This window comes from Onychomys torridus, chromosome 3 (assembly GCF_903995425.1).
Source record: "Onychomys torridus chromosome 3, mOncTor1.1, whole genome shotgun sequence".
NCBI classification, from domain to species: Eukaryota; Metazoa; Chordata; class Mammalia; order Rodentia; family Cricetidae; genus Onychomys; species Onychomys torridus.
Window position 1 is genome coordinate 115,768,100 of NC_050445.1, and position 25,299 is coordinate 115,793,398.

General features: G+C 46.9%; 1 protein-coding gene across 1 annotated transcript in view; it reads right to left on the reverse strand.

Moving 5' to 3' along the window:
- The window catches only part of Dysf (dysferlin), a 189,173-nt gene that overhangs the window by 141,405 nt on the left and 22,469 nt on the right, over positions 1 to 25,299 (reverse strand). Inside the window, exons 2-3 of the mRNA XM_036181918.1 lie at positions 17,163 to 17,218; positions 15,522 to 15,613 (exon numbers count right to left, since the gene is read on the reverse strand). Coding sequence (XP_036037811.1) covers positions 15,522 to 15,613; positions 17,163 to 17,218 — 148 coding nt within the window. The remainder of the gene's footprint in view (positions 1 to 15,521; positions 15,614 to 17,162; positions 17,219 to 25,299) is intronic.

Below are 25,299 nucleotides of genomic sequence, written 5' to 3' on the forward strand. Positions count from 1 at the left end.
GTACATGTGTTTAGACCCAGTACTGGGAAGGCAGAGGCAGGTGAATGTCCATAAGTTTGAAGCCAGCCTTGTCTACCTAGTGAGAGTTCCAAGCCAGATAGGTCTACACAATGAGAACTTGTCTCAAAATAAACAAATTAAATAAATAAAATTATCTTAAATGGTGGAACCTTTGTTTTTATATTTTAACACACATAGAAATAAATAGGAGAATAAGCAATGGATAGCTCAACAACGTAGTGCCTGGCAAGTGTAAGGACCGTGTGTCATCCCCAGAACCATATAAAAATGCCAAGTGTGGCAGCATGGCCTTGTAATCTCAGTGTTAGGACGTGGGGACCAGAAAGACCCTGGGACTCACTGGCCAGCTAGGCTCCCTAACCGGTTAGCTCCAGACCAGTGAGAGATCCTGTGTCAAAGGATGTGGACAGTGTCCCTCCTGAAAACGACACTCATGGTTGTCTTCCAGACCCCACACATAAACATACACGTGTGCGTGCTCATTTTCCCCGCATAGACACTCAAATTAATTATAAATAACTTGTAAACTTATACAAATAAATAATTATTAAATTCTCTGGCAAGAAAATACATGTATTTGCACCCTCCTAGGACAGGCATGCTCTCTGTCACTTTACAGTTTCCCATGCTAGAAAGACAATAAACAAGGTGTGTGTGTGTGTGTGTGTGTGTGTGTGTGTGTGTGTGTGTGTGTTTGTATGTGTCTTTGTTGGGGGTGTTTGTATGTATGAGTGTGTGTGTGTGTGTGTGTGTGTGTGTGTGTGTGTGTTTGTATGTGTCTTTGTTGGGGGTGTTTGTATGTATGAATGTGTTGGTGTGTGTATGTGTGTATGTGTGCATGTGTGTTGCATTCAGAAGACAGCCATATTGTTGATCCTCACCTCCACCTCATCTGAGGCAGGGTCTCTTTTTGTTGTTTTTCCATTCTATACTCCAGGCCAACTGCCCTTCATGCTCCTGGGAATTCTCCTGCCTCTCCCATCTCCCTGTAGGAGCATTGGGATCACAGATGCTCAAAATAAGCTTGCAGCTTTTACACTGATTCTGAGGATTTGAACTCGGGTCCTCACACTTAAACAGCAAGGGGTTTTTCACTGAGCCGTCTTCCCAGTCCTTCTCTTACATTTATTTATTTGTTTTGGATTTTTTGAGACGGTCTTACTATGTAGACCAGGTTGGCCTTGAACTCACAGAGATCTGCCTGCCCCTTTCTGCCAAGTGCTCAGATTAAAGGCCTGGCTTGACATTTATTTCTTTAAAGAATGAGTGAAAAGGAGGCATTCCAGGGCTCTAAAGTCCCACAAAGGTCAAGCTTTCTAGAATGTGGGCTTCTCTGTCTCCTGGTGCCTGCAGCAAATTTTGCACTGTAGTTTCCTAAGCAGGGGCTCCTGGAAGGTGCACCCTAAAGACTATCATGGGAGTAGCACTTGTCCCTGCTATGGCGACCAAAGTGTCCTCAGAATCCAGAAGTCCCTGTGACATAAGAGATCAGAGTCACTCTGTCTTTTAATGGAATCCTGGGCAGCGGAGCAGGGTGACTTGACCAAGTAGGTGGACAAGCAAACATCCCCAGGACCCTCCAGATGAGGGCAGTGTCTGCAGCTGAGATGTCTGGCTTTGGCAGCAGGAAGGCCAGGCCTGACAGCAGAACAGAAACAACAGACAGCAGTCTAGTGAACCAAACTGTATGACTGAAGCTGGTCTCAGGAGCCCTGGCCAGAGGCCCAGAGTAAAGGTGGACCACCTGAGCCTGGTTTGCTGGCAAAGCCCTCCCAGACAGACAGGGAGAATTCCCGGAAGTGGGCTGGGGAACAATGGCAGGAAATGCAGAAGGAAGTGCCGGCCCCACCTCTGCCAGCCCTAACCCTTCCGGCTGCCCCCCAGAGCTGGCTAGGAATGACTGTTATTTCCTCCCTGATACCTCTTTTGGGGTCATCACATGTGCCTCCATAAGCTCTAGTGCCAGTCCCCACAAGGTACCAGGTGGTCCTACATCCCAAGGAAGAAGGGCTGGAGGCTGCCTGTCCAAAGACCCAAGGGGTCACGTTTGAAAGAGTCAGGGAAGCAGAGCCTCCCGTATGGGTGAGTGATGTGGAAGCATAGCTCAGGGAGGAGGGCAGGCTGCAGAAACTTATTGGGGTGGGTTAAAGGGGTCTGAGGCTCCATCACAGGTCATCCATTGAGTTCTACAAAAGAAAGAGGGGCATTGGAGGCCTTCCCCACATTCCCTTCCCTGTGTGTGACTTTACCCAAAGTCTTAGGACACAAACTGTCTGTGCCATCTGAAGATAAACACTGAAGTACAGGCTCTAGGCCTAGGTATCAACTGAATAAGGCTCAATTGGCACCAACCAATGGTCTGGCAGTGGCTGGTGGCATCGACAAGAGTCCAGTGAGGCAGGGAGGAACCTAGAACCCTGCACAGGGCCGGGGCTGTGGGAGCCAGCTGGGTGTGTGCTGAGCCTGGCAGGTCAGAAGCAGCCCTGTGGGCCTGCCCCCACCTAAACACCACAAGCCCTCCCAGCTTCCTCCTCTGCTCATTTCTCTCAGCTCTGTTGTTTCAGAACCACTGGAATGTGGGAGCAGAAGTGTGGGAGCTTAAAAACACGGCCATCCCAAAGACAGAGAAGGCAGGAAGGAGCATAGTGGAGGGAGAGCAGCGGAGGGTTGACAGGAAATGCATTTTCCCTTCAAGGAGAAAGAGCTGATTCCCTGATTTATCCATGAATGCCGATGCCCTGTCAGAGAGGGGCCAAGTGGGAGCCTCCAAACCCGAGGCTTGAGCAGTCTGTGTGAAGGCGGGACCCGAGGGTGGGGGGAAGCCTAAGTTTATGCTAATGAAATATGAAAAATGGAAACAATTTTGTTTAAAAACATTGAGTCTTACTACATCATTGTTTGTAAGAACAAAGCACAAAAGCAACTCAGCCAACAACCACTCAGGACTGTAGATACAGCACATCTGTGCCACCAAATTCTGCTATAAAATGATACATTTCCACAGAAAAACTCAAGATCCATGGTTAAGTGCAAAAACAAGATCCATAAAAGAGTTAGAACATGCTACCTACTGTATAAGAAAAGAGGAAACTCAGACTCTATCTTGAGCAATAAGAGCTGCAGAATCATCTACACCAAACTAAGACCAGTGGTGTGGGAGCCCACAGAGGCTTCCTAGTGAGAACTTACTCAGGGTCAGAGAATCTCAGCTTGCTTTATAAGGAGATGATTTGACCACAGGCATGGTTATCTGGTGTTTGGAAGGGTCTACACTTAGCTGTATGGTTGTGCTTTGATCTTGCAAGGGGGGGGGGGTCTTTTGCCTCTCCCCTTGATATATTTCTCAAAAAAAATAAATAAATAAAAATAAATTGTCATAAAATATAAAGGTGGTAGGATTAAAGAAGGCTATGATAGCAGATCTTGGTGACCCACACCCAGAATCCCAGTACTTGGGTGGTGGAGGCAGGAGGATTGGGACCTCAAGGTCATCCCCAGCTACATCCTGGGCTAAATGAGGCTCTCTTTAAAAAAAAAAAAAAATCATACAAACAAAACTAAAACAAACAAACAAAAACTAGAAAGCTATTTGACTCAAAATTCAATGTGGGACTCTAGACTGGATCTGGCTCTAGGAGAGGGGTAGGTACTGATTTGAGAAGCATTTCTTTCTTCTTTCTTTCTTTCTTTCTTTTTTTTTTCCTGAGACATGGTTTCTCTGTGTAGTTTTGGTTGTCCTAGAACTCACTCTGTAGCCCAGGCTGGCCTCGAACTCACAGAGATCCGCCTGCCTCTGCCTCCTGAGTGCTGGGATTAAAAGTATGAGCCACCACCGTCCGACTGAGAAGCATTTCTTTTTTTTTTTTTTAAGATTTTTATTTATTTATTATTTATACAGTGTTCTGCCTGCATGTATGCCAGCAGGCCAGAAGAGGGCACCAGATCTCATTACAGATGGTTGTGAGCCACCATGTGGTTGCTGGGAATTGAACTCAGGACCTCTGGAAGAACAGCCAGTGCTCTTAACCTCTGAGCCATCTCTCCAGCCCATGAGAAGCATTTCTTAATCAGCTAAATACAATGATATAAACCATATATTCTATCGAGTCCATGCATGTAATATCTACAGATGCTAATATGGTGTTACAGCTATGAACAGAAATAGCCCTAGTCTTAAGATGTATGCCCTGGGGTATTAAGGGCCAGATGACTGTGATAAATATGACCTACCTTCCAATGAGAGGAAGAACTAGGAGGGAGGAAGGGGGATGAAGAGAAATTAGAATCAACGGAAGGTGTGCATAGCAGCATGCTTCTGAGTAAAGGGCATGTGGGTCATCTCGGTACTAATTCCTGTTGTTTTCTTATAATCGTAAAACTATATCTTTAATATTCAAGAAGGGTCACTATGGGTCAGTTTCTCATCTTTGAAACTAAGAAGATGATGTGTCACCTCATACTATATATATATCACAATTCAATTTCCAGCGACTGGTTGCATCCTCTCACCATGAGTCAGAGCCCCTGTCCATCCTGGGGTGCACACACACAAGCACACACACTCAATCCAGGGAAGAAACACTCATGATCTGAGCCTCCTGGGCACTCAGCTATGCATGCCTGGCAGGGAAGGACAGGAAGTGAGAGATGGCACAACCTTCCCCAGCCCCTGAACCGTGCTGGCCTCAGACAGCCTTCCTTCCAGGACCCAACTCCCTAGGGGTAGTCCCGGGGTAACTCGAAATAGATCTGCACTTCAGTCCAGAGAAAGACAAAAGAAAGATTATCCTGCAATCCAGGGATGTCCTGGACAGAATCCAGAGCAAAATATAGTTTTTAAAATCCTTGAAAATGAGGATGTGCCCAGCACTTTTGAGCCTGCAAGAAACAATGGGATGGTGAACTGTAAGTATTTGAATCCCAAACGGCCTCCTAAAGAGTCTAGAAAACAGCGTGCAAAATAGAGGCTGGCCTTACTGTGCCTGCTGCTCCCAACTCTACAACAGCAGCTGCAGCTCTGCCTTCCAAAACACGCTCAAGAGTGCCCATCTGAGAGGGGATGCCCTGGGACAAGCCACTGAGAGCCGAGAGAAACAGTCCTCCATGCTGAGAGTGGACCAGCGGTTTGGATTGCTAATGAGACCCCATATGTACAGAGTTAGGATAGTCAGAAGAGAAAGTCAAAGGAACCAAAGCCTCATGCAGACAATCAGTCCATGATCTCACCACTTCTGGGGGAGAGGATGACAGGGTTCAAGACCAGCCTGGGCTATGTAGTAAGATGATATCTAAATAAATAAATAAAATATCCAGATGTGGTGATCTGTAATCCCAGCATTCAGGTGAGACAAGAGAACCATGAATTTGAGACCAGCCTGGGCTACATAGCTACATTCTGACTCGAAAACAAACAAACAAATAGGTTAAATTCACAGAAGAATAAACACAAAGGGGCACTAACCTTATGAAAGATTCTTAAACTGTAAGTCAAGGAAACATAAGCTACACAGTATCTCCTCTTGACAGTCACGCTAAAAGTAACAAGATTGGCATGCATCTTTTCTACACTGTTGGTGGACATGTTTGGTTTTGTTTTGTTTTGTTTTGTTTTTTGAAAAGCAAGTTGGAAGCATCTCCATGCTTCTTTTGTGCAAATGTATGTTTGTGTGTGCATATATGTGTGTTGGGGGAAGGGTGCATGAATGCGCAGGTAAAGGTGCAGCTATATGGTCATGCATTGGTACATCTATATGACCATGCATTGGTGCACCTATATGAAGACGTATTTGGAGGACAGAGGAAAATTTCAGGTGTCAATTGCAGGAGCTTTTACCTTGTTTTTTGTGACAGAATCTCTCGCTGGCCTGAAATTTGCCTGAGTAGGCTAGACTGGGTGGCCAGCAGGACTCAGAGATACATCCACCTGTGTCCACCTTCCCAAGACAGGATTACAAGTGTATGCCACCGCATCTGACTTTTTATCTGGGTTCGAGGTATCTGGCTCAGGTCCTCATGTTGGCATAGAAAACAGTTCCCTAGATCCTCCAAACATTTTCTATGCTTATTCTCTTTAACCCAATAACCTCACTTCTAGGGACCAATGCTTAAAATTTTTTTTAAAAGCCTGAAATATAAAAACAGAATAAATTTGTTCACCGGATAATCACTTGAAACAAGAAATTGAGAGGAAACCAAACTCCAGCCACTCCAGTGAGACAAATACGGAGTGGACAGCAGCGTATATTCGAATAAAGGGCATGTGGGCAGTCTCTATCACCGACGTGGCGAGGTAAGACAAACAGGGGCATATCCAAGTCAGAATACCATGTGGTGACTGAAAAATGAATGTGACATACTGTCAGGTGACACACTGTCATGGAAAGTGACAAAAAGCAAAGTGCAGGCCAATGCACACAGTAGGATGCCAGTTTTATAAGCAGTGTACTGTGTGTGTGTGTGTGTGTGTGTGTATGTGTGTGTGTGTGTGTGTCTCTGTGTGTCTCTGTGTTTACGTGTGTGTGTGCGCGCATGTGTGTGTGTATGTGTGTGTGTGTGTGTGTGTGTGTCTCTGTGTGTCTCTGTGTGTGTCTGTGTGTGTGTCTGTGTGTGTGTCTCTGTGTCTCTCTGTGTGTGTCTGTGTGTGTGTCTCTGTGTCTCTGTGTGTGTGTGTCCGTGTGTGGTGTGTGTGTGTGTGTGTGTGTGTGTGTGTGTGTGTGTGTAAGTGAAGCTTCACAGGCTCAGGGAGAGTGGAGTGAGATCTAAACCAAGTTGCTAACAATTGATGCAATGGGAAGCCAGAAAAGGGCACCAGACCCCCTGAAACAGGACTTACAGGTAGTTTTGAGCCACTTGGTGTAGGTGCCAGAACTCAATTCAAGTCTTTCGTTCTTAACCACTGAGTCCTCTCCCCAGTCCTGAATCTCTGATTCTTAGTTTTTGGTGAACAGCCAGTGTTAGGAGATGCCACTCTCTCACATTCTAAATTACTGTCCATGGAACTGTTTTAATTAGGCCGAAGTTTCCTAACTGTGAGTTGGCAGCTAGCGGTAGGATTCTCCAGGCTGTTTTCCATCTCTTTAATAATTTTACTACATGCCACTTGAGCCCTTCACTTTATTTTCTTAAATAATTGTGGGGTTTTTGTTTTCCTATTTTTTATTTTAATAAATTGTATACACTTACATATTTTCATGTAATATATGTTGATCATGTTTTTCCCTTCCTCACTTCCCCTCAGATTCTTCCCACCTTACTCCCACAAACTTTGTGTTCTTTTTTATCTCTCCCTTTAAAAACAAAGACCAAACAAAAACAGTAACGATAAAATAAAAAAATCCATACACAAATAAACTACTAGAACATGAAAATTAAATAAAAAATAAACAAGCAAAAGACTGAAATGACAAAAAAATCCGAACAAAGCAAAATGAGACAAAAAGTCCACAAAAATCCTACACAGTTCATTTTGTGATGCCCAACTGCTCCTGGGTCTGCGGCCTCTCCTGAGGTATAGTAAATATACCCCACGAGACCCCACTGGGAAAAACGGATTTCTCCTCTGCCAGTGGATCAACTGCAGATTGCCTGTTCGTTACAAGTGGGAGCTCACAATTTCTTTCTTATTCCTCATGGTGCAGGACGAGACAGGGCTCAGACATTTAAGAAACAGCCAGGGTTGGAACATTCTAAAAACCTAGAGCTATCTGTCTGATACGAGAAGCCACCAACCACAGGGAACTGCTTACATGTAAAACACTTAGCTGCAGTGAAGAACCAGGGTGTGGTGCTGCACACCTACATTCTCAACATTTGGGAGACAGAGGCAGCAAGACCAAGAGCTCCAAGCCTCCCTGGGCTACACAGCAAGACAGGGGGAGAGGAGAGAGAGGAGAAACAAAGCCAGAGACATGTGGGCAGAGGTGGAGAGAGGCAGGCTGTAGATTTCTAGAATTTTGGAAATTGCTTACAATGCACTTCCTGTTTACTTAGGTAATATTATATCCTTCTGGGCTCTTTGATGGAGTTGAAGACTAGATAATCATAATTATAGTTTTCCTTAGTTATGATAAAAGGTAAATTAGATATGAAACTTTAGACTCACAAAAATAGGATAGAAGTTAGAGTACTTTCTTTAATTTTGCTAAATACAAGTAGAGTAGATATTATAACTATAAATCTTGCTTGATAACTTTTGTTCTATAATTTTACTATATTAAAATGAAAACCTTCCTTTTTGATTATACAGAAAAGGGGAAGTGTTGTGGGATGGTCTTTCTGTGCACTGTGACTATGTGTTGCTACCATTGGTTAATAAAGAAAGCTGCTATGGCCTATGGAAAGGCAGAATAGAGCCAGGTGGGGAATCCAAGCAGAGAGACAAAGAGAAGAAGACAGAGTCAGAAGAGACGCTGAGCGCTGCTGAGGGGGCAAGATGTAGTGGAACACAGGTAACGCCACAAAGCCACATGCCAAAACATAGATTAAAAGAAATGGGTTGAATTAAGTTGTAAGAGCTAGTTAATGATAAGCCTGAGGCATAGGCCAAACAGTTTGTACTTAATATAAGCTTCTGTATGTTTACTTGGGACCAAGCAGCTGTGGGACACAGGAAAACTTCCATGTACAACAGGCTATGTAGGATGAAGGAGGCCTTAGGAGGGTTCCAGATACAGATAGAAGGAAACAGAGGCTCTGGATGTGGTAGAGGAAACAAACATCAGAGAGGGGGAGAGAGAAAGAGACTGGGAGAAGGAAGTCCCACTTAGGGGTAAGAGCTACCTGCTTGGAAGAAGGCCCAGAGAGGACAATGGTGAGTTCACAGAAGATAGCAAGGAATCCAAGGGTGTGGCTGCAACAAGACCTCTGGGACTTCGCTGACAGCAGAGGACTGAGAACAGCAGATGGCAACAGTCACCATTCTCTCTGGACCAGACAGTGTGGCTTGGTGGCACTGAGGAGGTGTACCATGGAAACATTCATTGTACTTGTCTTAGTTACTTTTCTATTGCTAAAGAGATACCATGACCAAAGAGACTTATAAAAGAAAGTGTTTAATTTAGAGCTTATGGTTATAGAGAGTTAGAGTCCAGGACCATTGTGTGGGAAGCATATTAGCAGGCAGGCAGGCATGATGCTGGAGCAGTAGCTGAGAGCTCACATCTCAATCCACAGGCAGGAGGCAGAGAGAGAGCTAACTGTGGATGGTGTGAGCTTTGGGGACCTCAAATCCCATCTCCAGTAACACACCTCCTCCAACAAGGCCACAAACCCTAATCCTTCCCAAACAGTTCCACCAACTGGGGATCAATTATTTAAATATATGAGCCCATGGGGGGGGGAGGCACGTTCTCATTCAAACAGTACTGAAACACTAAATTTCCTTGCCCCTCAAAATTTTCATGTCACATGATGTCCTTGGGACTGCTTAGTATGTTTCCTATCTTAGTCTTAGAACTTTTAATGTTTCTAGGTTTGATCCCTTTCCATTTTTCTTTCCTTCTCGTGTGTGTGTGTGTGTGTGTGTGTGTGTGTGTGTGTGTGTGTGTGTTTTATGCATGTGTGTGCACATGTGTGTGTGTGTGTGCACTGGTTGGGATGTATCCATGAAGGCCAGAGGTTGGTTTGGGGTGCTTTCTTCACTCACTCTCCACCTTATTTTTTTTGAGACGGGGTCTCTCACTGAACCTGGAGACCCCTGTTTCAGCTAGATTGGCCAGCCGGTGAGTACCAGAGAGCCAGCCTCCTGTCCTTGTGCCCCCGGGGAAATGGCATCACAATTGCATGCTATCATACTCAGATTTGATGCGGGTGCTGGGGAGCTAAACTCAGGTCCTCCTGCTTGCACAGCAAGTGCCAGCTGAGCCATCCCCACAGCCTATACAAGCCTTTGAGCATCATTTCCAGTCCATCACGAGGGCATCATAGAGTTGCTGTGCAGGAACGCTGCCCCCTCCTGCCACTTTGGATAGGGTTACCTCAGGCACAGTCAAGCTAGCTGCTATGGAGACCACAGACCATTTGCTCTGATCATTCCTCACAGAACAGGGTGTTTAGGTAGTTCTGTCCTTCTGCAGGTATTTTCGAACATGGGCTTAAATTTAAACTCAGTCCATTACAATTTAATTTTTAATTGCTAGATAAATGCTTGGAAAAAACAATCGCAGGCGAGTGTTTGTAAGACAGAAAGTCCTGGAAGTGGTGACACTTAGTGACCTGGCTATTCTGGACATGGAGGTTTGAGGAACTGCTTCCCAGCATGCTGGCCTGCAGTAACCTGCTCACGTGGAAACTGGTGAGCCAGAGGGCACCAACAGGGGCCAGCGGGAGGGTGTACTCACCCTCCCTCTGCAATGTATGACCCACAGAGCCAGACAGCCTCTGTGCAGCCCTGAGCTGTCCGCTGGATGTCCAGCCTGGCCTGTGAATTGACCACAGTCTCTGCTCCCCTGCTGCCTCTGGGGTCTCAGACTCCTCCCACGGCTCCTAGGAAAGTACTGAATACATAGTGAAAATGAAACCCATGTTTCCTCATGGCCTGCAGTCTCCAGGCTGTCCACCTTTACCTCACTGAACTCTCAACTCCTACGTCATCAGAGGAACTGAACTCTGCAGAGCGCCCAGAGGCCAGCTGCCAGGAGCCTTGGGAGCCTCTGAAATACAGAGATTCCAGAGCTAAGAGAATGAACGCAAACACCTGCCCTCGGGCCACACACAGCTCCAGCACAGTCTTTGGGAATGTCACCAGTCTAATTTTAGAGGCTCTGTTTCCCCTCGGTGAGGATGATGACAACAGCCTCCGATAGAGAAAGAGCTCATCTCACACACCAGGCTTACCCAGGGTCAGGAATCTAGCTAAGCTCTGTCCAGGGCCAGCTGGGGGGTTCTCCATTGCCTGCGACTGGCCCCACAGCTCCCTTCCCAACAAAGCTGCACCTGTCACAACTTTGAATTCCCACATGAACTCACTGCCCTCCACTCCCACACACTGCAACTACTTTCCCTGGGTGACTGTGGACTCTTCTCCAGAAAGCCTTCCCAGGCTGCCCAGTGTCCAGAATTGCTCCCTGCCTGGACTGCTGGTCCACCTTCAAGCTCATTGGTGCCACATGAGGCTCATGGAGGTGCCTGACTTCCACAAAGCATCTAGCCGAGAAGGTAGTAAAGGCCACAGCTTTAGTTAATTTATTATTACTATTAATTACTGTGTGTGTATGAAGATAAGATGTCATGTGTGCCATGGTCAAAGCCCAACATCATGAAAACTTTTTCCACTTCTGTGTGGGCTCCAGGTCATCAGGCTGGAGTGTCAGGACCCTTACCTAGTGAACCATCTCCAGAGCTGTGGGCCACAGCTTCTTAAACTTTGGGCTAGGTAGCATCTCATAACAATGTGAGCATTGCAAAACATTAGCAATGGTAAAATTTTCTAAAGCCAGCCAGGTATGGTGGGGCACACCTTTAATTCTGGCACTCTGCAGGCGGAGGCAGATCTGTGTGAGCTCAAGGCTAGCCTGGTCTACATAGTGAGTTCCAGGACAAGCAGGGCTATGTAGAGAGATCCTGTCAAAAAGAAGAAAGAAAGAAAGTGCCACGCCCATGACGGTGTCGCCTGTGTGACAAATGCCTTGGATAAGGTAGTTACGTGGGAAAGGGGGGCTCGCGACCCTCGGGTCTATGCCCCCGGCGACCCCTCATCAATCTGCCCGAATCAAGGTGCCAGGCTACACGGAACCACACAGATCTGCTTGCAGAGGCTGGCTGGCACTCTGCCTTCTTCTCTTTGCAGCTGTAATTATTGTTGTTTCCTTGTGTATTAATTCCAAGAAGTTAACTCTTAATGTTCCTGATGTGCCCCATAAAGAGAGTAATGATTCCTCAAAAGTGGCTTCAGTACCCCCACCTATGATTCAAGCTCTTAGGCTAACAGTTCAAGAGGGTCCCTAAAGTTTGGAGGAATTCATGAATGATTTAGAGCAGAAAGAACTTATGATTCAGAAGGACAAAGACTCTAGCGAAGAGAGAATGAAAGTAAAGGTTCAGGTACTCATAGGCAATTCACACGCGCAGCCGACAGGCAGCTGCGAGGAAGCAGTTACAGGAATTAGCCATTCCTACAAGAATTATTCAGGGACAAATAAAGTTTCTCATCAAGGGTTGATGATGGAAACCCCCTAACTTTAATCTTAGATACAATAATTATGTAGAGCCATTACCTTTTATGGGAGCTTATGACGTACATGGGAACCGATGTGTGAATCATAATGGTATGAAAACAGAATGGCATAAGTTAAGGTTCATGGATAAATTAGCTAGGTACCGACCCCCCTGGTGCCTTCTCACCCACAGGCAAAGGTTAAGATATTTTCACACAAATGAAACCATGGTTAGAACAATGATGGAAAGGGTTTAATTTTGATACAGAACAAAGGTGTAGAAGGAAAACTACAGCTAGGGCCGTAATGTTCTCTGTCCTGATGAGGAACCACAAAAGAAACAGTAAAGGCTATACTCATGAGATCTGTTAATCATTCTGAGAAAAGTGTGTGACTACATTGTTGATTCTATGTCTATCACCCTACTGGCCGATTGCCGTGTTTCCTCAAGTAACTGTATAAAATTCACTGCTTGGTCTAAGTAAAATTGCAGCAGCTTTACAAGATACTCTCGTGTCTGTGGCTGTCTGTCACTCGCCGAATCCCACTTATCCTGAGTACCTTCACCCCGTTCTCCCTCGGTCTGGTGGTCTAGCTGAGATCCAGTCCGCGGCAAGAAAGAAAGAAAGAAAGAAAGAAAGAAAGAAAGAAAGAAAGAAAGAAAGAAAGAAAGGAAGGAAGGAAGGAAGGAAGGAAGGAAGGAAGGAAGGAAGGAAGGAAGGAAGGAAGAGAGGGGAGGGAGGGAGGGAGGGAGGGAGGGAGGGAGGGAAGGAGAGAGAGGGGGGGGAGAGGGAGAGGGAGGGAGAGAGAGAAGACAGGCAAAGGTTTCTAAACTCATCAAAAAAAAATAATTTGGAATAAAACAGATAACAGCAATGCTCACCCATGTCCCTTCTGGAGACCGGCTTCACTTCAGCCTTGGTTCTGAGCACACAGCATGCACACCCTGAACTATGCATGCCATCACACCAAGCAAGGCCCACAAACACTGCCTCAAACATCTGGGCTTAGGTTGAAGACTGAATGCTGGAGAGCCCGGGGTTTCTAAATGTACGTGCAAAGTTGTCTGCTCTTGTAGAAAACGTTAGCTTTTCCTACTACTTTCTCGCTGTCATCCCTCAGCATGTAAGAGTTGTGGGGATTCACCAGAAAGGACCGCTCAGACATGGGTTTAAGCCAATAGAAAGTCATTAGCCAGCCAGCAGCTACACTGGCTGTTCAGGGATTCCAGTGTAGCACGGAGCCTTTCTCAGGAAGAGCTTTTAAGCACAAAAAACATGTTCTGGGTTGCCATACTTCAGTTAACAAGAACAGTTAGCCGGACGCAGAACTACAGAAGCCAAAAGGCAAGGTGAGTACACTTAGAGACTTTCCCAGGACTATGGACTTTGATAGACTAGGTATTTATTTTGATTTTAGCAGGTGGTGCTGTCTACATGCTGAGTTTAACAGCCTGAATGGTACTTCCACCATGGAGTCAGTTGTGCTAAAGTTGGGGGCCCTGTCACAGTAAGTACTAGTTTAGTATATCTTTAGATTATATTGTGTTCACATGTTTTATTATAATAACTGCTGTTTGGATTGCTGACTTAAATTTCATTTTTAAAATATTAAATTAATTTTGATTTAGGATAGGACTGAATCTTTCTAACAATTTCTAAAATGGCCTTAGACAGCCTTCTGCCATTTAGCGCTGTGTACTTAAGTGAAGTGGCATTCTTAACACTGATGGTTCTAAAATCAAATTACCAAAGCACTCTGCAAGATGTTGCTCTCTGTCCTGCAGTATCAAATGCTCAGCCAAGAGTTAATTATTCAGGTAAAACTAAAGCACATCCATGTCAGGGTGCAGATTTGCTTTTGTCTTCAATAATTGTAAATTTATATGTAAAATATTATAAAATGTTTTTTTTTAAATCCTTTTTGATCTCACTGTGTAGCCCTGGATAGCCTGGAACTTGCTATGTAGACCAGGCTGGCTTCCAGCTCACAGAGATCTGCCTGCCTCTGCTTCCTAAGTGCCAGGATTAAAGGTATGCACCACCATGTCCAGTTAAAGTCAATTTCTTTATGAGCTATTACCAGGAAATATTTAATTTATCCACTTTATATACTTATATGCCCAAAGCTGTATGACTGCAAAAGACAAGAGATGCCCCCAGTGCCCTCAGCAGCAGCCTGGGCTCCCCACCCTGCAGCACCACTTCAGAAGCACAGTGAGGGTGCCCTCCTTCCTCAGGGATGCCAGATCATGCACCCAGGGCCAGCATGAAGAAACAGTAATGGTTTCGTCTTTCTCCAAGCTCTGAAGATGTCAAATTTTGCAGGTGTTTCACAGCCCCAGGCCCTCCCTGGGTTTTGAACCCTCCTTCCCCACTCTGCCCACTCCAGGTTCACATCACCAAGGCTCCCTGCCTCAGATACTGCTGACCTAGTTCCCAAACAAAGGCTCCCCTGTGGGCAGGTCTGGGAGCAGCCAGCCCATGCTCCTCGGGGCCAGATTTCAGTGAACAGCACCAGGCACTTGAACCCACCCTACACAGCTGCACCCTATTGTAGCCACCAGGGACCACTGACCTCTGTCCTTACTAAGTCCTGTCACCATAGACCCTCCCAGGCTATGTCTCCTTACACCCACAGCCAACTGGCCCATCGAGCTGAGGAGCTCTTACCCACCACTCTATTTACAAGGCTCAGGACTCCCCCTGACAAGGAAGGCACTCGTCACCTACCTAAACAGAGCCTGCTTTTGCCAGTAAGAGTTTGCTTCTGGGGGTTCCCTATTTGTGAACCCAACCAAAAGACCCACACAAACACACCACACACACACACACACACACAGAGAGAGAGAGAGAGAGAGAGAGAGAGCGAGCTATCTGTTACTTCTGTTCTGACTTCAGCACATGGTTCTTACCTCAGGTTCTGCTTCTCCCATGCAGCCCTCCTCCACTGCTCCCTGCTAGAGGCAGCTTCTTTGTCTACCCACCTCCTGGGATGTGTGTATAGCTGCCCTCACCAGCCAGGAAGAAGCAAAGAGTCCCCCCTCTCCCAGCGAGAGGCTACAGGGAGAGACAGGGAACCTGCTCCTACCTGCTCCCCACAGCCTGCACTCTTGTACAAGAAACTCCTGGTCACCTGATCCTGGCACACCTTCCCTCCCCTGCAGCCTGTCAGCCAAGTTCCTGAGGTTACAGCATCCACCGTGGGATTAGGCCCATGAAAGGCGGTCTTCAGTAAGTAAATGCTGACAGAAAACACTGGCCCTTAGGAGCTCTGATTCCAGGGTCTATATTCATCAAAAACCCACCTGTACCTTCATGTTCCCAGGTTGCCCTTGAGCCCACTTACCTGTTTCTCCCCATTGTCTCATGATCCTTGACCACCACGTGAAGTTCTGAGCTCTGGTCTAGAGGAATACCTTTGAGGTCCCACTCAAATCCCTGGAAGAAAAGAAGAAAAGGCAGCTTAACCTGTGGCCCCAGGGTACTGAGCCGACATTCAGAATGGTGCTAGGGGACGAGCATGTAGATAGGTGGGTGGATGGATGGATGGGTGGATGGATGGATGGATGGATGGATGTCAGGTGGGGGGAGTGGATGGTGGATGCTGTGCTGGCTAGTTTTATGTCAACTTGACATGAGCTAGGGTCATTGCAGAGGAACAAGCCTCAATTGAGAAAATGCCTCCATAAGATCCGGATGTAGGCAAGCCTGTAGAGCATTTTCTTAATTACCAATTGATGTGAGAGGGCCCAGTCCATTGTGGGTGATGCCACCCCTAAGTAAGTGGTTCTGGGTTCTATTAGAAAGCAAGCTGAGCAAACCATGAGGAGCAAGCCAGTAAGCAGCACCCTTTCTGAGCCTCTGCATCAGCTCCTGCCTCTAGGTTCCTAACTTGTTTGAATACTTCTATTGACTTCCTTCAATGATGAACTATGATGTGGAAATGGAAGCCAAATCAACCCTTTCCTCCCCAAGTTGCTTTTGGTCATGGTGTTTCATCACAGCAATAGTATCCCCAACTAGGAAGAGGCATAGATGGGTAAGTGTGTGGATGGATAGGTGGGTAGGTAGGTAAGTGAATTAATGGGTGAGTAGATGTAAGGGTGGGTGAATGAATAGATGGGTGGGATGGAGGGTAGATGCATGGGTAGCTGGATACTTGGATGAGTAGGAGGGTGATTGGATGCATGGACTAGGTGGTAGGTGAGCGGGTAAATGGATAGAGTAATGATTTTGTAGGTGGGTAGATGCATGGATGGGTGGATGGGCTGATGGACAGATAGGTGGATACATGGATGGATGGATGGATGGATGGATGGATGGATGGATGGATGGATGAATGGATACCAGAATTCCAGAGCTTCAGAGGTAATGGTAAGAATTAGAGACAACAAAAAAGAAGAGGAAGCCACATTGCACTAGCCTCCTCTCCCAATTCATCCCAGGACACCAGAACAAAAGCACAGCAGTGAGAACGCCAGGCGGTCCCTCAGGGTCCTTCCATACCAGGTGGGTGGGGTGAGCAAGTGCTAAGTTAAGGAAGGCCAATCAGAAGCCCTTCAACCCTCCTCAAAGCAAACACCCAGTCTGAGCCCAACACGTCCTCCACTGTGCCTCAGAGGGCCACGGAAGGCATCTCTACAGAAAGCTTCCTGAGGGGACAGAACCATGGGAACAACTGGGAACTTGGTTAATCTGAGAAGTGTTATGGAGATGAGGTAGCTTTGGCCTATGAGAGGGAGCGCAGGCAGGCAAAGGAGACCTGACTGGCCTGCGCTGGGAAGCAGAGATAAATAAAACAACACAAAATGAAAACAAAAACAAGCATCTGGCCTCCACCTCAGCACACGCTGTGGGTGGGGGCTCCGGATAGAGCTGGATGCCTACCCTTCTGAGAAAGCTGCCTCTTGTGTCAGCCCCCTGCAGAAGCAGCAGGGCGGGGGGGGGGGGGGGCGGAGGGAGAGGGGGGGAGAAGAAACTAGTGTACCTCATTCCACACAGGGTTCACACTGTTCTTGATGACTTTGGTTCTCTTCTTCACCCCTGTGGGAGACAAAGAAGGGAGAGTGGAGACACATCCCACTGCAACCCATCCACCCTGCCAGGTTCATCTGCAGAGACCACTCCCCACCCCCCACACCCCTTTGGACTCAGCTCCAAAGGAAAGTTCATGAAACCAGCATGGCCTCTAAACACTACCTAGGAATGCCCAATGGTTGTTATACTTCTCTGTTAGCTTTGGGGGCCACTAAACAACAGTGTGACCAGAAGGACGTTTTGAAAGAAAGTGTTCAGTTGGCAGGCATGGTAATATGTGCCTTTAATCCCAGCACTTGGGAAGCAGACACATGTGGACTTCTGTGAGTTCAAGGCCAGCTTGGTCTATAGAGAGAGTTCCAGGCCGGCCAGGATCCTGCCTCAAAAAAAGAGGAAGAAGTGGGGCATGGAGGGGGAGAGAGAGAAAGAGGGGGAGGCAGAAGAAGAGGAGGAGGAGAAAGAAAAGGAACCGTCTGAGCTGACTTGTCATGGGTTAGGTCATCATGGCCATTGTCATTCCTACCCCTCTGTTCTCCCCGATCTTCTGTCTCCTACCCCCATCTATGCTGCAGGTTAACCCAGGCCCCACTGGATTAGGCAAGCACGCTACCACTGAACTTCATCTCCAGCCCCTTGGTGACTTTCCAGACCTCTTGTGAAAATGAACACTTAGGGCTGGTGATGCAGCTCAATAGGTAGAGGCCCAAGGCTTAGTCCCAAATACTACATACACTAGCTGTGGTGGTGTACTAGTGCTCAGGAGCCGGAGGCAGGAGGACCAGCAGTTCAGGGCCAGCCTTAGCTACACAGGGAGTTTGAGGCTAGCCCGGGCTACCAAGCAGACTGTCTCAGACAATTTTTTTTAATGATGAAAATAAAATTAACAAACAAACATGAATAACCTTCCAAGAAAATATTCAATTTCTCTTTTAAAAATACAAATTGTGTTATTGCATTTACACAAAATGTCCAGAATAGTCAAATCCATAGACTAGGGGTTTCCGGGGGTAGAGTATGGAGGAGAGGAATTGGGAGTAATTAATAGCTATGAGTTTGAGGAACAATGTTCTGGAATTAGATAATTAATTATATTTAACCTAAAATCACCAAGTGTGCTCACTCTGTTTGTTCTGTGATACTAGGGATTGAACCCAGGGTTGAACTAATGCTAGGCAAGCACTCCATTTGGTAATTTTGAGACAAAAATCTCATTCAGTGTCTTAGGCTGACCTTGAACTCCCTCTAGAACTTTAGATCCTCTTGTCTCAGCCTCCTCAGTAGCCAGGATTACAGATCTATGCCACCTGGCCCAGCTTAACTGGTTAAAATGATGGAGTCAATTGTTTGTGAATTTTACCTGGGGTTTAAAAAAAAAAAACTTGCCATCCCCTCTGAGACCTACAAAGGGTTTATGGGGCAAAAGTAGATGCAAATAATCCTATCTGGCTCATGCAGCAGGAGGGAAGCAGGTGGCTTTGGAATAGACAACTAGAAGAACTAACCCTGTGATGTCTGAGAACTGGCCAGTGTGACTGTAGGTGGCAGGCAATGGCAGCTCTTATGGAGCTGGGAGCACAAAGGCCTACTATCCCTATGAGCCTTGAAGGAAAGACAGTGCAGAAGACACCCAGAGAAAACTGCTTCTAGGGCTGGATGCTAGACTATGTGGGCAGACTAGGTTCCTAACAAAGCTGGGCCTGGTGTGCAGCCCCGGTCTCTACTGGGCAGGCAGGTCTGCTCCTCTCAGGGTGATCCCCGGAAAGGGGCCACACTGGGTTGACAATATCAGAGTGAGGAGGGTCCCACTAAGCATACTAAGCTACAGGCCTCCCTCCCACAAAGACAGAACTACAGAGAACAGCAGCTAGGGAGAGATGGGCCAGAGAGCTGATGGAGCTAGGCATGGCCACTCTGTTCAGACAGGCATGCTTGGCTGCCCCACTTTCCTAGGCAGCATCCAGAATGGTGTCTGACTGCACAGAAGGGGAAGTGAAGAAACCAGCCAAGGAACCCTCGGCTCACTCAGGCCTTCAACCCTTCCCGTACAACCCACAAGATTCTCTGTTGAGAAGCCTGTGGTCTCCACTGGACTGCACAGACCATGGAATCTCCTCAAAGATCTGGAAGTGTGTTCCTGGAGCTGGAGCCCTGAGTCCTCCAGAGTTGAGCTGTGTCTGGGCTTAGCCAGCTTCCTAGTTGTTCAGCCTGCTCAAGTTTCCCCGGGGATTGTAGAAGTGGGTGAGCCTCTAGCTCCCCTCCCCCCTGGCTGTAAATCACTGAGGTTGGGAGGTTGGTGGGCTCTGTGGATACACAAAGCATCACCAGACAGTTCTTGTTCAGTCTGAAGCTTCTGGGTCCCAGAATGTCATTCTTCTCAGTGACTGAGGATCCCAAAGAGCTTTTATTTAGAAACTGAAACTGAAGTAGTTAAAATATTGTTTAGTAATCAATTCAGCTGAGCAGGACAGTCATCCTAGCACCCAGGAAGCTCTGGCAGAAAGATCAGGACTTCAAAACAGCCCAGGGCCTGTCTCAAAGCAAAATTGGTAATCAACTTAAAATAGTGGGAAGGGATTAAAGAGATTGCTCAGCAGTTAAAAATCATGTACTGCTCTTCCAGAGGACCCAAGTTCTATTCCCAGAACCCACATCAGGCAGCTCACAACCACCTGCAACTCCAGCTCCAGAGGATGTGATACTCCCTTTTGGCTAGTAAGCACAACTGCATTGGACATGCATGTGCTCCCATACAGACACACCTGAGAAACACGTAATCAAAATAAATGAAAATTATAAGAAAAGTATATATTTAAGCCAGGCAGTGGTTGTGCATACCTTTAATCTCAGCACTTGGGAGGCAGAGGCAAGTGAGGTCAGCCTGAGTACATGGACATAAAGAATATAGTAGGTGGGGGCTGGAGAGATGGCTCAGTAGTTAAGAGCACTCACTGCTCTTACAAAGGACCTGAGTTCGGTTCCCAACACCCATATGGCAGCTCACAAACATTTTTAACAACTCCAGTTCCAGGGGATCCAACACCCTATATGGCCTCTGCAGGCATCAGGTACATGTACGGTATACTTACATACAAGCAGGCAAAGACTCATTCACATAAAATAAAAACAACAAATATTGAAAAAACAAAAGGATACAGTAGACATATACACGCAAGCATCAAAGCCTTAAGTGATGTCAAGGGGCCAGCAGTTTTAGCTTCCCCAACATGAAAGAAAATAGCAGGGCAAATGTCAACTTGGTGAAAAAGGTGAGCCGTTTAATGTTACAGTGGATGTTGTTTTGACCTTGTCAATTGACTCCAAGAGTCTTGGGAAATTCATTAAGATTTCAGCCTCATTTTGCTCGTTTGTAAGAGCATGGTGATAACTCCACAAAAAATTAGTAAGACAGCAAGTATGAGGTACCCAACTGCCCTCAAGCTCATCAAAGTTACATTTACCTCCCTTCCTTCCCTTCCCTTCTGTAGCTACTCTGATGCACCTATCCAAGTCTATGAACTCTCTAGTAGCATCCCATTGGTCACTCTCAGACAAGCCACCCCCATCCCCCCACCCCCACCCAGTGCTGATGTCAGAGGTCAGAGATAGTTCTTCTCTCTTGGGCTCCCAAGACAGCTGGGACCTCAGGCCAGGGTAGCAGCTCACAGTGTTCTTCTCTATCTGTATTGTGGTAGTTTCAATAGATATGGCCCCATAGACTCATGTGTTTGAATGCTTGACCCACAGGGAGTGACACTATTAGAAGGTGTGGCCTTGTTGGAGGAATTGTGTCACTGTGGGGGTGGGTGCTGTGGGATATTCTTCTGTATGCTGGGAATATGTGTTGCTCTGATTTGGTTGATAAATAAAATGCTGATTGGCCAGTAGCCAGGAAGGAAGTATAGGCAGGATAAGCAGACAAGGAGAATTCTGGGAAGAGGAAGGCTGGGTCAGGAGATGCCAGCCTACTGTCTAGGGGAGCAGCATGTAATGGCATACAGGTAAAGCCACGGAACATGTGGTGACATATATATTAACAGAAATGGGCTGAGTTTAAGTGCAAGAGCTAGTCAGTAGTTAGTCTGAGCTAACGGCCAAGCACTTATAAATAATATTATGCCTCTGGGTTTTCATTTGGGTCTGAGTGGCTGTGGGACTGTGGGACCACGGGACCCCGGTGAGACCAGGAAAACTTCAGCTACAGGTAGGCTTTGAGGTCTCAGAAGTTTAAGTCAGCTCAATCCCTGCTGCCTGTGGTTCAAGATGTAGAACTCTCAGCTGCTTCTCCAGCACCATGCCTGTCTACATGCCACCATGTTTCCCACCATGATGACAATGGACTAAACCTTTTAACTATAAGCAAGTCCTAATTAAATGTTTTCCTTTATAAGAGTTGCAGTGGTCTCTTCACAGCACTAAAAGCCTAACTCAGACACATATGTTGGTGCACTGACTAGGCTGTGAATTTTCAGAGGACAGCACCACACCTCTTCATATTACCAACCCCAGGTCAAAATAAGGTGCCTTAGTAATTGGAAATTAAGTGACCAGACTCTTTCTGAAGTTGCTGTGAGTTAACTTCCTCAGCAAGGAACAGAAGCAGTGTTCTTGGGGACACCATAGCCTTCCTTACTGGCATGGGACAGTGCAGGTGAATGGAGAGGTCAAAGGAGGCAGCATGGGATCAGAGGCATGCTGGAAAGGGCACCAGTTGTCTTCTCTGTGTTGGCCTAGACCTGCCCTGGGTAGACCACTGGGTCTCTTTTTTGGCTCCATGTTGCTGTGGCTCCCAAGGGACCCCTGGGGGCTATAAAGACAGTTCAGGTAAATCATTCATCACACAAGCTTAGAGTCGTGAGTGTGGACCTCCCAGCACCAAGGGGAAAAGCCGGGCACAGTGATGTCAACCCCAGTGCCCCTAACCAGGAGATAAATGATGGAGACAAGAGACTTGCCAGCAAACAAGGTGGAAGGTGAGGACTGATACCTGATGTCCTCTGACATCTACAGGCATATGCCATCGTGGCCTTAAAGAGCTTGGCACCTTCTAGGCCTCAGCCCCCCAGCAGTGCGCTGATCTGGGTCTACTACAGGGTTTTGAGGGGGCAAGAGATGAAAGCTAAGTGTCCACTTCCCCTCCCCTCTCAAGGATCTGCTTCCTGTGGCCTCCAGAAGTAACATGGAACATTCCACATGCTGCTCTTCTTGAGTGGCCCACTAAGAAACTCATTTCCTGATGCTCTCTGCTACCATAATTAGGCACTATGCGTGACAGCCCCGGGCTAAGTGTCTTTAAACCAGCTTCTACTTCCTGTACTCCCTGGAGGTAAAACAACAGAGGACTTAGGCGATTTTACAAAGTCCTGACTAGAAGAGAGAACTCTGGGACCCTCCCAGTGAGCTTGGGAGGGGCCACTTAGGGGAGTACAACCCCAAAGAAGAATAGGAGATATTGAGGCTCAGTTATAAAGTGAGATGTACAAGCGTGAGGACCTGAGTTCTAGTCACAGAACACATGTAAAAAGTCAGGTACGGCAGTGCATGCTTGTAAACCAGTGCTGGGGAAACAGAGACGGAACTCCCTGGGCTTGCCGGCCGGCCAGCCTAAGAGAATTGGGGAGTCCCAGGTGCTAGTCAGAGAGCCTGTCTCAAAAAACAAGATGAAAAGTTCCTGAGGTCCAAGGCTGACCTAAGACTTACACATGTGCGTGCGTGCCTCTGTGTGTGTGTGTGTGTGTGTGTGTGTGTGTGTGTGTGTGTACACAATATGCATAGAAATTCGAACTTTCTTTTTTAAAGGAAAGAAACATTGACTGGCTCATCATGTAGCTTAGAGGCACCGAAGGAAGGGCCGACACCCTTGCTAATCCTGTGCCTGGCCATTGATTCTGGCCTTGGCTTTTCATCTAACAAACTCCAAAGTGCACAGCTCCTGTTGGGGGATGAGGGGGGGGTGTAGGAGCTCCACAGATGCTCTGAGGATGTGCCCAGGATATCCACAACAGCTGTAGGGAACACACACACACACACACACACACACACACACACACACACACAAAGAAGGAGGAGAAGGAAGGGAGGGAGGGAGGGAGGGAGGGAAGAAGGAAGGAAGGAAGGAAGGAAGGAAGGAAGGAAGGAAGGAAGGAAGGAAGGAAGGAAGGAAATGTGTGATTCTGGGTGCCGGGTATCTGGACTGGTCAAGATCACAGAGGTAGAGAACGATGGTAGTTGGTAGGGTTGGGGATCGAGAACTGAAGTGTCTCCTGAGTGTGGAGCTCTGGAAAGCGTTCTAGAGAAAGGTAGTACCAACTGCACAACTAAATGGATGGGATTTTGTTGTTCTGTTTGGGTTTAGTCTTTGTGGGTAGATTTTGCTGTTTGTTTGGAGGGGGAGTGTATGCTAAGGAAGAGACCCAGGGCTGAGTGCATGCTAAGCACACACTATACCCCTGAGCTACACTCCGAAACCCATGAATGTGCTTAATACCGCACTGACTTAGAATACCTCAGCTTGCCTCTGCTGAGTGCTGAGATTAACTAATGTGCCACCACACCCAGGCCATGACTATATTTAATACCACCAAATTTAACACTTAAAATCGGTTAAGATGATAAATTTAACCAGGCATGATAGCACACATCTGTAATCCCAGAATTTAGGAAGCAGAGGCAGGAAGTTCACTGTAAATTCAAAGTTAACCTAATCTACATAGCAAGTTCTAGGCCAGCCAGGCCTACATAGCTAGACCTTGTCCTCACCCCCAAAGAAAAAGAAAGAGATAGACATTATATAATATGTATCCTATCACCATCTTTCTAAAGTCCTTGGGGAAGAAGTCGAGGACATGGGCAGCAGGCCTGGGGGCTATTGGCTAGGGTCAGGTGGACACAGGGAGGAGGGAAGGTTCTGACTCAGAGAACACATGGGTAGCTGCTGAGAGCCCCCCTTGGAGAGAAAGCAGAGGCAGCAAGATATTGAGTATTTGGGACATGGGGACTCTCTATGGGTTCATAATGACTGCCAACTGACAGGATCTAGAATCCCCCTGGGTACAAACTCTGGGCATGTCTGTGAGTGTTTTCTAGGTTAGGCTGATGGAGGAAGACCTGCCCTCATTGCCAAACTGGGTAAAACAGAGATGGCTAGCTCAACACCAGCTTTTCCATCTCTCTCTACTTCCTGACTTCTGATCCAGTGCGGCCAACCACCCCAAGGCCTGTGGCCATGACTTCTCTGCTGTGATGGATTATAGCCTCAAACCATGCGCCAAAATTTCCTTAAGCCAGCTGCCAAGTGTCTTGTTGCTGCAACAAATAACGCTCTAGTGCAGAGGTGAGTCTGCCCCTGAGCCAGGTGGCAGAACTTCCTGGCTCAGAGGCTACAGAGCTTCTAATACCACAGCAGTCTCTTGTTCACCCCACAAATACACGTCGTGGGCTTGCTACATGCCAGTGTTCTTACCCCAATTCCCACTAGTCACAAGTCAAAGAAGACAATAGGAATCCCAGTGTCAGCAGACCACTGACTACAGAGGAGAAAAAGACAAGCTTGAACCTGTTCCAAGACCTACATGACGGTCACCCACCTCACCAGCAAAGCACTTCCTGTCCCACCTTCAATCACCCCCTCCTCATATGGCTAACCCTGGCTGGAACCACACCAGCAAAGCACTGCCCTTCCCACCTTCCATCAACCCTCCTCATATGGCTAACCCTGGCTCAAACCACACAGCTCAGGAAAGAGAGCGGGAAGAAGCCCAAGTGATGGTTACCATGGCTGCCATGGAGTACACTCAGAACAAATTAAGATTTCCACTCGGAACTGGAAATGATACTCTTATGCAAATTTTCTTGTTGTTGTTTCTTTAAGACAGTCTCATATAGTCCAGGCTGGCTTTGAACTTACTATGTGGAGGCTGTCCTTGAACTCCTATGTTGCCTCTGCCTCCCAAATGCTTGGATTATAAGCAAGCTTCACCACACTCGGCTCTATGCAATTTTTATCAATTAAAGAAACAAACACAGGGCTGGAGAAGTGGCTCAGTGGTTAAGGACATTGGTTGCTCCTCCAGAAGACATGGGTTTGATTC